Source organism: Hevea brasiliensis, chromosome 16 (assembly GCF_030052815.1).
Source record: "Hevea brasiliensis isolate MT/VB/25A 57/8 chromosome 16, ASM3005281v1, whole genome shotgun sequence".
NCBI lineage: Eukaryota > Viridiplantae > Streptophyta > Magnoliopsida > Malpighiales > Euphorbiaceae > Hevea > Hevea brasiliensis.
The window spans coordinates 65,088,852-65,101,051 of NC_079508.1; the positions used below are offsets into that span (position 1 = coordinate 65,088,852).

At 34.8% G+C, this 12,200-nt stretch overlaps 2 protein-coding genes across 2 annotated transcripts; both read left to right on the forward strand.

Annotated features, from left to right (window-relative positions):
- Positions 1-1,192: 1,192 nt before the first annotated feature.
- LOC110666207 (early nodulin-like protein 17) lies at positions 1,193-2,604 on the forward strand. The gene is made up of 2 exons (XM_021826622.2): positions 1,193-1,623; positions 2,051-2,604. The coding sequence occupies exons 1-2, from the start codon at positions 1,443-1,445 to the stop codon at positions 2,365-2,367; spliced, it is 498 nt and encodes a 165-aa protein (XP_021682314.2). The 5' UTR covers positions 1,193-1,442; the 3' UTR covers positions 2,368-2,604.
- A 387-nt stretch (positions 2,605-2,991) lies between these two features.
- LOC110666179 (uncharacterized) lies at positions 2,992-11,611 on the forward strand. The gene is made up of 8 exons (XM_021826590.2): positions 2,992-3,256; positions 3,358-3,452; positions 3,984-4,101; positions 4,225-4,343; positions 4,885-5,071; positions 10,372-10,515; positions 10,817-11,103; positions 11,199-11,611. Exons 1-8 carry the CDS (start codon positions 3,017-3,019, stop codon positions 11,272-11,274), a joined length of 1,266 nt encoding a protein of 421 aa, XP_021682282.2. The 5' UTR covers positions 2,992-3,016; the 3' UTR covers positions 11,275-11,611.
- The last annotated feature ends 589 nt before the right edge of the window (positions 11,612-12,200 follow it).

The following is a 12,200-nucleotide window of genomic DNA, read 5'->3' on the forward strand; positions in this document are numbered from 1 at the left end:
AATAAATTTAAATATTTTTTAGTAATAATAATCAAATTTAGAACTAATGATTCAAATAATTGAGAATAAATTTTAATTAAATTTAAAATAAATTTAAAATTTAAAAATATTAATTAGATTCAAATTTAAGTACGATAACTTTGACGGGCGGCTTATATGTTTTTATGTCTAGGCTCACTAAAACCAGCATTTCAGTTAATAGTCCATCTATAAAGGTGCCAGAGTCGAAAGTTGGCAAGGGTCCCCATTTTAGAACCGGTCAAATTAATTAAAATTAAATTTAAATAAGTGTAATCTAATTAATTTAATTTTAAATCAAAATTAAATTAAAAATTTTGATGATTAAGTTTAATTAAAATAGGACCAAATTGAATTGAAACTAAAATTAAGACTAAAACCAGAAATTAAGAGACCTTAAATTTTATTTCAGTCCTCTGATTCTAAAACTAAATTTATCGATGTAGTTTGGATTCAAAATTAGACCTTGCCGGCCCTAACAGAGACGCAAATCCATTTGACAAATGAGAGGGATTACTCAAAAGGAATGAGAATTTTTTTAATAAAAAAATATTTACCATCAGAAATAATTTCTTGTCACTTTTTGTTTATCAAAATTAAATTTTAAAATAAATAATTCAAAAATCTCTATAATATAATTGAAACTTCCCTTTTAATCGGCCAAATTAATCTTAACTAGGTAAGAAGGACTATGAATTTATTTTGATTATATAATATAGGGATTGGATATTTATGACTTGCTTTGAGACAGATGTATTAATCTTACTGGTTTTGGTATTTTCTGAAAACCCAAACAGAAGTATCCTGCAAACAATGACGTTACACACCCTGGTACGTAGCTCCTTTTGCGTAACTGCATTGAACTATTCCTCAACTGAATTCATCAATTCAGGCACACCAAATCCAATTGGATTCTGACATATCATGCTTTCTAACCAGATCAACCGCTGATTTCTTCTTTCATTTGTTACCATTCATATATTCCACTTCCACATAGGATTTTTTTTTCTAACATTTAAAATCTTAAAGGAAGATAATATTAATTATTTCAATAAAGTTTAAAATATATTAATTTCATTCACATTTTAATAAATTATAAAATTTAAAAATTTATATTATGAAATGAGCCTTTGGATTTAATTTTTATTGCTTTGCAGTTTCGTCAATGGGTCAAAAGAAGCACAAGAAAGCCAAGCACCCACCTAGTACTGGATATGCTACTGCCAAAGTGCAAACTACCAGAGCATCTGAAGTGCCAGCTCCACTTACCCAAAATGATGCTTATCATTTTGACTGTCAAAAGCAAATATGACAATTCAGAATTCTAAAGTTTTACCATATATTCATAGAGCTAGCTGGCCTCCTTGCTTGATTATAATTTGGCATCTGCACCACAGGTTTTTTTGAGATTGAAAGAGAGAGAAATGGAGGGTTTAGCGAGGAAGGGAATCATAGGGTTAATGTTAGTAATGGTAGTGATGATCACCGTGGAAGGTGCATCAAGCAATCTACATAAGGTGGGCGTAAGAGGATGGATCCCTAACTACAACTACACTGAATGGTTGAATCAACAGCATGAGCATTTCTATGTGGGTGATTGGCTCTGTATGTATATCTCTTCCTCTCTCACTCTCTCTCTTTATTGTTTTCTATTTCTTTATTTGAATCCTGTGTCATAGATCAGAATCATATAGCATCTGCAGGTTGGCTGGTTGAGTTACTAATTCATTTTTTTCTCCTCATATTAAACTAATTATACAATTTTTGCTTCTAAATTGATTGAATTGTTGATTCTATTTTGCTGTTTGTCATATTAGGTTTTTTACGTTATTGAGTTTATTTCTATGTGATGAAAACACCATGATTGTATTTGGCAATGATTTTGGATGATGAATTCAACTATTAAATTAATAATATATATATAAATTTATTGTTTTATATGAATCTCGTAATTTCAACATGCATAATTGTGATAATATATATATATATATATACTAACATTTTGTGTATCAAAATTTGGGTGATGTTGAAGATTTTGTGTTTGACAAGCATTACTTCAATGTGCTGGAGGTGAACAAGACAAGCTACGAAAGCTGCAACGATCAAGGCTTCATAAGGAACATTACCCGCGGTGGCCGGGATGTGGTTGAACTCACCGAGGCAAGGCTATATTACTTCCTAAGCAGTGGGGGCTATTGCTGGAATGGAATGAAAATTGCCATCTCTGTCGAACAACTTCCACCCACCCCAGCTCCTGCTCCGGCCAAAAGTGGCAGCTCTCTGACTCTGTCTTCAACTACTGCCAGCCTGATGATTCTCTCCGCCGCTTTTTATGTTGCTTTAATTTAGTCTGGACCAGTTTCTTCATACCATAGTAGACAGTACATTGCCATTCTCTAGGTTCTTGGGTATTCCAATTGATCTTTTTCTTTTTCTTTAGCCTTTGGCCTTCTTTTCTGAAAGAGGGTTTCATCTTTACCATTTAAACAAAAATAGTTTCCTTCTCTCTCGTATGGTTAGCATTTGACGGTTGTGATTTTATTTTATTGTAATTTTTTTTTTTAAGAATTAACAGTTATGATTTTGTTTATGATTGTTATAATTACACTAAACTACACCGTGTATAATTACTTAATTTCGCAGGTTATTGATTTATCAAAAAATAATACTATTTATTATTAAATTAATAATTTGATCATCAAATGATAATTATCACATAATATAATATCAAAATTTAAATCTGACAATTCGTTTTTTTTTTAATTGCTTTGATTTTTTGAATCTAATAAATATTTATAATTTTAATTAACATTTAAATCTAATAAATTTGAATTTGAATTTGATAAAATTTATTGTTTAAGACTAATAAATATTTATAATTTTAATTAACATTTAAAAATATTTACAAATTTAAGTAAAAAAAAAAAAGAAAAAACTGTCCACATGAGATGGGATAAGATGCTTTAAACATCTAATACTATCAAGTCTCCTCCAATTCATGGCTTCTACTTGCTACTTCCTCTCATTTCCTTCACTGTCCAAGCCATTGCCACCGTCTCTTCTCCCTCTCAAATTCTTCACAGCTCGGCCCTGCAAAACCCAATCCACCAACTCATCTTCCTCCGCCACCACAGCGGGCGTCCAAGATGATCCCAAAACAAACTCTCTGCCCATGTCCATCGATAACCTTCACCGCTTCTTTGACCTCAATGTAGGCAAATGGCACGGATCTTTCCACGTGCGTAGGTTTTACTAGCTTCAAAATTTTCATACCGAAATTGTTCTGCCGTTATTGATTTCGATTTTTCTTTCCTAATGCATGGATTTGATTTTTGGCAGCAATTTGATGCTAATGGGAAATTGATGCAAAAAGTGAGCACAAGGCTTTCTGTCAGCTCTTATGGAGATGATGAACTCATTAGTCTCATTCAAACGTAAGTGTGGATTCTGTGATTAGTTTCTTTGGGTTTCCTCTTGAAATTGAATGTTACAGTTGTTTATAGTGTATAATGTGGAAGTGGAATGAGGGTAACTAATGGGAGGGTATTTTAAAGTAAGCAAAAGGGTATGGGAAATCAAGCATCTTGGCTTTTTATGATTGGCTCGTTGCATAAAATCAGCATGCTGACTTGGTTCAATGGGCTGATTGAATACTTTCTCTCCTTTTTTTTTTTTCTCCCAAGGAAAGTTTAATCATGAATTGATGACAAACATGTTAAATTTTTGAGCATGCCTTTTTGTTATTGCAATACATTTCTTAAAGTTAGAGCTTCAAAGAACAGTAAGAAAAGTATGAATCTTGTTATTGAGACACCATTGCTAATGACACGGTATGCTCTTCCTGGAGTCATTTCTATCTTCTCTGCAATTCCAATAATGTAACTAAGTGTTGTCTGGGGTTTTTTTACAGTATGCATCTCATGCTATTAAAGCCTTTATGTTCCAAATTCTTTTGTACTTTGTAGGCTATATATAAAGCAACGGCCAACAAGCACTTCAATCTCTGAATATGATGAGGAGCCAGAATGGGCTGAATATAAAATAAAGGAAACCAACATGTTCACTGTGGATAAATATCAACAGGTGAGTTGTCTAACACTTCCAAACTATTGCGGTTTATTCATTATAAATTCCTTAAGTAAGGAAACAGCTTATACCTTAGATTTTATGTTTTCTATTGAATTATCCATAATGATTAGTCTGCAGATTGGCTTTTTCCCCAATGAGAGGGCTTTCGCCCTAAGGTACCAAACAGCTGGCATGTTAGAAACTGTGTTAAGGCAAGGAGTGCTGGGGGAAGATGACACTGGAGAAGAAACTCCTAGGTGAATGCTTCTTTCCTCAACAGGCTCTCTAATTGTGCAAAAGATGGCACTTTAGTTTTTCCAGTCTTGAGCAGGGCTAAATCTGCATTTGTCAAACTAAGTGACTAAAATTGATGGGGAATGTCATAGAAAATTTTGGTCTTGTGCTTGTTCTGTTATTGCAATTGAGGTGGGATGAACCTTTAGAAATGAACAACTAACCTCTAGAGCTGTTATAAAGGCCAGGTGGCCTTGCATGACTAGCTACAGTAGCTGGCTGTTGCTAACTAAGGGGAGGGTGAATCGAAGAGCATGCCAATTTTCTAAATGATTTTTCCAAATAAATATTCCCATCTTCGTGCAAAAGTTATTTTACTCAGCTTTGTCTGGACAATCTTGTGTAACTATTATTTGTGAAATCTGTAACTTTGTTCTTATACAAATAATAATCACTATATTTTGAGCTTTCTCTTATTTTCTGATGCAATGTGGTTCACAAATTATATTTCACAAGTTTTAATTCCATGTGATTACTTGTTTATTACATTTTTTTACCATGTAGAAATCTTAAGCTTCCTTCTCGGCTGCCTTCTATTGTATGTGAGAACTGCCTATATTCACAAGAGAAAGATAGACGAGCAAGAGCTTTTCATATCATGGATCCAAAAGGCATTTTAGAAATGCTTCTTATCTTTCTTGAGGATAGAGGAGACAGGGTCCTATCTCATCCTTCACTTGAAAATAACATTGTAAGTTCTATACTGGTTTTAAATGATTTACAAATGCTAAGGAGAATTTTTTGCTCGATAACTGAATTGTTTTGAAATTACAGTAATCAAATTTCTATGTATTGGAATCCCTTAATTAGTGCATTAGCTGTAAATTAGAATGTGTTAAAATCCCTTAATTAGTGTATTAGCTGTAAATTAGAATGTAAATTAGGGATATTTGTATTTATTAGCTTTTATTTTCTTTCTTATTAAGGCTATAGCCTTTGTGTATAAATTTGAATCATTGTAACACGGTGAATTACATCAAGAAATTCTTCAATTCTCTCTAATCTCAACATGGTATCAGAGCCTTAGCCATTTTATCTGGCAATTTTTTTTTGCAGAGAGAAAACAGTGAAAAATAGTTAGGGTTTGTGTCAGTAAGCCTTAAAAGCGGGTCTGTTGAGGGAGGTCACCGCCCCTTTAGGAAGGAAGAGAACTTGTCGCTGGTCCTCGCTTGGATACTCGCCACCAGCCGGTGAGGTGCATGATCCCACGCGCCGACAGAAGGTTTCCACCTTGTGTACACGAGCTGGGAAGTGAGCCTGTTCTTGGTCAGTTTTTCCGGCCGCACTTTTTTTTCGACGACATCCCTAGTGTACTACGCCTCTGCCCAGCCCATTCCTATCTCTTGATTTGCAATTTTGTTTTTAGGTATTTGTCTTTTACCTACTGTTTCTTTTAATCAGTTTTCTGAATCATGTCTGATGCAAAAAATTCAGTAGTTGAAGGGAAAATGACTACTACAACTGAAAATCTCTCATTAATTATTAGCTCTGTAAAGCTTGATGGGACAAATTACCTTGCATGGTCTAGATCGTGTCTCCTTTTTATTTAAGCTAGAGGGTTGCAGGGTTATCTTACTGGAGATAAGCAAAAACCAGAAAAGTCTGCTTCTACCTACAGTCAATGGGAGTCAGAAATTCTCTTATCATGTCATGGCTTATCAATTCTATGCAACCACATATAGCTCGTGGGTATTTAAAGTTGAATAGTGCAGCTGCCATTTGGAGTGCAGTTTCTCAGACCTATTTTCAAGTTGGGAACAATGCACAAGTGTATGAGCTTCGAAACAAGGTTCATGTATGAAACAGGGTGAGCTAACTATTGCTCAATATTATGCAGAATCGAGTGGTTTATGGCAGGAATTGGGCTTTTACCAGGACTTTCAGGCCTCATGTCCTGAAGATGCTGTTAAATTTCAGAAGTTGGTTGAGAAAGAGTGGATCTATGATTTTCTTACTGGGTTGAATATGGAATATGATCAAGTTAGGGTCCAAGTGCTTGGAAATGATCCTTTACCTACCTTAAGACAGACATACTCTTATGTTCAGCAGGAAGAGAGCAGGAGGAGTGCCATGATTCATTCTATGTCTGTTGATAAGGCAAGGCTAGTTGCTAATTCCTCACGTGAACAATCACATGGTTCATCAGATAAGGATCAACTACATTGTGATTATTGTGGAAAAAATCGGCATACTAAGGAATACTATTGGAAATTGCATGGACGCCCCACTAAAGGGCGTGGAGGAAAAAGGATGGGCCTTACTAGACTGCAAGCTAATGTATCTGAGGCTGTGAATCTGTCTAAAGATACTATCACCATTGAGATGTTTTCCAATGAAAAGGTACAGACTCTAAGGCGTTTGCTATCACAACTTAAATCGCAATCCACCACAGTTGCCTCTTCTAACTTCGTCAACTCAGGTAATGATTTCTTGCCAATCTTAATAATTCTTTTTGAGTTATATATTTTGGAGCAAACAAGCATATGACAGGCTCTTCAAATAATTTCATATCCTATTCTCCATGTTCAAGAAAACAAAAAGTCCGCACTGCGGATGGATCCTTATCTAGTTTTTTTGGAACAGGTTCTGTTAAATACATCCCTAATATAAGTCTTAGTTCTGTTTTACATGTACCTAGCTTTCCTATTAACCTCTTGTCTGTTAGTTTAATCACAAAAGCTCTAAACTGCAAAATTGAATTTTTCTCAACTCACTGTGTATTTCAGAAATTGACGACAGGGAGAACGATTGGCAGTGGTAGACTGTAAGATGAGCTATATCTCTTGAATGATTATGTTAGCCAGGCTATGTTGGGACAATCTATAGGTGCTGAGGAATAAATTATCATGTGGCATAGGAGATTAGGACATTCTTCATATACTGTGTTAGAAAAACTTTATCCTTTTCTGCTTAAACAATGCAAAATTGAATTGTTAGTATTTGATGCTTGTGAGTTTGCTGAACATACTAGACAATCTTATTCTGCAATAAATAATAAGGCTTCAGTTCCTTTTACGACTATCCATTCTGATGTATGAGAGCCTACTCAAACTGTGTCTTGATCGGGTTACAGATAGTTTTTTACCTTTATTGATTGTTGCAGTAGGTTAACTTGGGTATATTTGATGAAAGGGAAAAATAAAGTTTTCTCTTGTTTCCAGCAGGTCCATAAAATGATTAGTACACAATTTGATGTTCATGTTAAAATATTAAGAACTGATAATAGTACAGAATATATGAATGGAGTCTTTCAGGAGTATTTGAAGGCACATGGGATTTTATATCATACTTGTTGTGTTAATACTAGTTCACAAAATGGGGTATCTGAGAGAAAAAATAGACACTTACTTGAGGTTGCTAGGTCTCTTATATTTACCATGAATGTTCCTAAACCTTATTGAGGGAATGCTATTCTTTCTGCTGCATATCTTATCAACAGGATGCCTTTTCGAACATTGGAGTTTAAGAGTCCTTTAGAGATTTTGCAGGGTAAAAATTCATATACCGTTCCTCCAAAGGTATTTGGTTGTGTTTGCTTTGTTCATAAGCTTAATAGTGGGAAATTAGAACCCTGAGCCTTGAAATGTGTTTTTGTTGGTTATTTTAGCACTCAGAAGGGATATAGGTGTTGTCATCCTCCTTCACGAAAATATTTTGTGAGTATGGACGTTACCTTCAGGGAATCTGAATCTTTTTTCCATCCACCTCTTCAGGAGGAGCATAGGAAGGAAGAGGTGTATTTTCCTTCATCCTCATCCTCTCCCAACCTTCAATTTCAGAGGGAGAATCTGGGTTTAGAGCCTATACCTAACAATAAAACTCAGGAAGAGTCACCTAAATCTAGAGAAAGACTGAAAATGCTAGATTTGAGAACATATACTCGACGAAATAAGACAGATATAGCCATCAAGCAGGAGACTGCTGATCAACCGAAATCCCTGGATTCAATTCCTGGACATCTTGAGGTATGTGATGAGTCTCCTTTGGCTTTGATGAGTCTAATTTTGATCCTCAGTCTGTTCTTCTTTCTTCTTATAATGATCTTGATATTCCTAGTGCTCTTCGGAAAGGTGTTAGGACCTGTACTAAACATTCAATTTCTAATTTCATCTCCTATAATTCTCTGTCTCTATCCTACAGAGCCTTTTTACTGTCTGTTTCCTCTGTCTCTATCCCACAGGATTGGAAGAAAGCTTGCCTCGATCTTAAATGGAGGGCAGTTATGGTGGAGGATATGAAAGCTTTGGCAAAGAATGAGACATGAGAATTGGTTACTCTCCCACTGGAAAAGAAGCCAGTTGAATGCAAGTGGGTGTTCACTGTGAAGCATAGAGCAAATGGTTCAATTGAGAGATATAAGGCTAGACTGGTAGCAAAAGGTTTCACACAGACGTACGGAGTAGATTACCAAGAGACATTTGCTCCTGTTGCTAAAATGAATACCATCAGAATTCTGTTGTCATGTGCAGCGAATCTTGAGTGGGACTTGCAGCAGTTTGATGTTAAAAATACATTTTTACATGGTGACTTGGAAGAAAAAATGTATATGGAAATTCCTCCAGGGTTTGAGGATGAGAAGACCAGAGGGAAAGTTTGCAGATTGAAAAAGGCTTTGTATGGTCTAAAATAGTCACCTAGAGCATGGTTTGATAGGTTCAGTAAAACGATGATCTCCTTTGGATACTGCCAAAGTAATGCTGATCATACCTTGTTTATGAGGCATCGTAGAGGCAAAATCACACTACTTATTGTCTATGTGGATGATATTGTAGTAACTGGTGACGATAAGGAAGAAATGACTCTTTTAAAGGAGCGCCTAGCACAGGAGTTTGAAATCAAAGATTTGGGAAGGTTCAAGTACCTTCTTGGAATAGAGGTTGCCAGATCAGATAAGTGAATTTTTATTTCTCAAAGAAAGTATATCTTGGATCTGTTGGAAGAAACAGGAATGTTGGGCTGTAAACTGACAGAGTCTCCTATTGAGGCCAATCATAAATTGCAAACTGGAGTTGGAAAATCAGTGAATTTAGAGAGATATCAGAGGTTGGTCGGCAAATTAATTTGTCTTTCGCACACTAGACCAAACATAGCATATACAGTTGGTCTAGTGAGTCAGTATATGCATGATCCTCATGAATCTCATTTGGAGGTTGTTTTCTGCTTCTTGCAATACCTAAAATCTACACCTAGGAAAAGACTTCTTTTCTTAAAGTATGGTCACCTTCAGATTAAAGCCTTTACAGATGCAGATTGGGCTGGGTCTCTTGATGATAGGAGATCAACATCATGACACTGTACCTTTTTTTGTGGTAATCTAGTCACCTGGAGAAGTAAGAAGCAAAATGTGACAGCTAGATCCAGTACAGAAGCCGAATTCAGGGCAATGGCTCAAGGTATCTGTGAGTTATTGTGGTTACGAAAATTGATGGAAGAATTAAAATTGTTTGAAACTAATGGTTTATTTTTGTTTTGCGATAACAAAGTTACAATCAGTATAGTTCATAATCCAGTTCAGCATGATCAGACTAAGCATATAGAGATTGATAGACACTTCATAAAAGAAAAAATTGTGGATGGTTCCTTAAGTGTCTCTTATGTAGGTTCGAAAGATCTGTTAGCTGATGTGTTCACTAAGGGGTTAAATTGTAAGGTGTTTCATACCTTAGTTTGCAAGTTGGGCATGTGCAACATACATGAACCAACTTGAGAGTGAGTGTTGGAATCCCTTAATTAGTGCATTAGCTATAAATTAGAATGTGTTAAAATCTCTTAATTAGTGCATTAGTTGTAAATTTGAATGTAAATTAGTGATATTAGGGATATTTGTATTTATTAGCTTTTATTTTCTTTCCTATTAAGGCTATAGCTTTTGTGTATAAATTTGAATCATTGTAACACTGTGAAATACATCAAGAAATTCTTCAATTCTCTCTAATCTCAACACTACGTATATGGTTAATATGACAGCAAGGTTTCTTGAATTGATTGCAGGATAGCGTAAACAGGATCCTTCCATTTCTTGGTCAGTGGAAAGGCCATTCTATAACCAAACGTAGTGGTGTTTATGGATCAACAATTGCTGAAGCTGATACAGTAGCTTTGCTTGAAATGGATGATAAGGGTCAGCTGATCCAGGTATTGTTGCTCAATTGCCTTATTGAGAAAGGAAGTTGAGAACCAAAGGGATTGGAACTGGAGAGTTTGAGAGGACATGTGAATAGTAATGTGATTGATGCCATTGAAACCTTAGCAAGAATCTGGTGTACATACATATTGATACTAGCTATGGGTGACTAAACATATTCTTATTAGCTAAGAATTGTATCCATGATGCATGTACAAAGTGGATTATGAAATTCAATTTATGGATTTACATGCTTTTGATATTAATTATGGACGGAATCTAAATCTCTTTCTCATGAACAAAAATTGTCAGGTTATTACTTCAACATCTGATCAACATGATGTTAAAACTAATGTGCACTGGACGGGTAACGCAGCAGACAACTTGGTTACATTTGATGGAGGATATCAGATTACATTATTACCTGGAGGCATGTACATGGGATGTCCTTCTGACATTGCAAAAAGTGTTGCAGTATCTAAGTCATTTCATCTGGAGTTTTGTTGGCTTGAGTCTCCTGGCAAGAGACAAAGACTGGTTAGAACTTACGATGTAGAAGGCTTGGCTGTCTCATCAACTTATTTTTCTGAAACTAAGTTGTGAGTTTCCTGTTTCTGCTTATCATGAAAGTACTTTTTAGGTTTAATATGGAAGTTCATTTCTGTGCCAAATTGGTGTTTTAAAATACTTGTAGCAGCGTAGCCGCATGGTCATTTTATGGTTTTCTTTACAGAATAGCGCAAAGAAAGACCAGTTGTGATTTTCTCTGAGTACAGAATAGAGCAAAGAAAAACCAGAGGTCTATTGTTGTAGGGTGAACTGAGGCATGTATAGTTTTAGTTGTATTTTGGCATATTTCCTGGAAAGCCCAAGCAGGGTGTTGGGATTTCCATGGTTTTACAAAAGAGAAGCCTTGTTGAGCAAACACTGGACAGTAATCTGCTATTTCTCCTATTAATGATGCAGTGCGTGTGTTACTACAAGTAGTGATTGGGACTATAGGATTAAATGTTTCCTTATGTAAGAATGATTGCATGTGTTGTTAAGGAAGGATTAGAAATGTACAACAGACATGCTTATTTCTTTTTATTAATAACGCTTTATCAATGTTAATACTTTTAATTAATTTGATATGCAAAGGAAATCTTCTCAAATATGTCATTTTCATGCTTAAAATTGTATTGTTCAATTTTCAAATTTGGTGGTGTAACTTTTGGCACAATCCTTGTATGTTCTTGTTCTTGACATTGAAAAATAGAAAATTTGTATTAGAGATGGTAACTATATTAGTAAAAAAAGGAAATTAAGGCTATGTTTGTTTGGCATAAAATTATTTGTAGATATTTTTTGAAAAAAAAAAAAGATTATTTTTATTGTTTGATATGACATTAAAAATCAGTTGAAAAATAATTAGAATTATTTTGAAGAACTAAATAAAAAGGAAAAAATTAAACATTAATTATTTACTAATCTCGGTGATCTAAGAGTCTAAGCATGCTAAGAAAAAAATAATGATAGTCAAATAAGTATGAGTCATTTTCAACGCCCTCATTGTAACAATTTCATACATTTTACTGTTTCGGTAACCGATATTGGCTACACTGTAGTCGGGTGAGAAGTGTTATGATTTTTATTTTTGCTCTCAAATAATGAAAAACATGAAAAATATTTTTTATTGAACTAAAGGGGCTGCATC

Bases quoted from the DNA above. Each gene is read 5' to 3' on its own strand.
- LOC110666207 (XM_021826622.2), top strand. From the start codon at position 1,443: ATGGAGGGTTTAGCGAGGAAGGGAATCATAGGGTTAATGTTAGTAATG. The intron at 1,624-2,050 runs GTATGTATATCT...GTGATGTTGAAG, and splicing joins CTATGTGGGTGATTGGCTCT to ATTTTGTGTTTGACAAGCAT.
- LOC110666179 (XM_021826590.2), top strand. From the start codon at position 3,017: ATGGCTTCTACTTGCTACTTCCTCTCATTTCCTTCACTGTCCAAGCCA. The intron at 3,257-3,357 runs GTGCGTAGGTTT...GATTTTTGGCAG, and splicing joins AATGGCACGGATCTTTCCAC to CAATTTGATGCTAATGGGAA. The intron at 3,453-3,983 runs GTAAGTGTGGAT...TGTACTTTGTAG, and splicing joins CTCATTAGTCTCATTCAAAC to GCTATATATAAAGCAACGGC.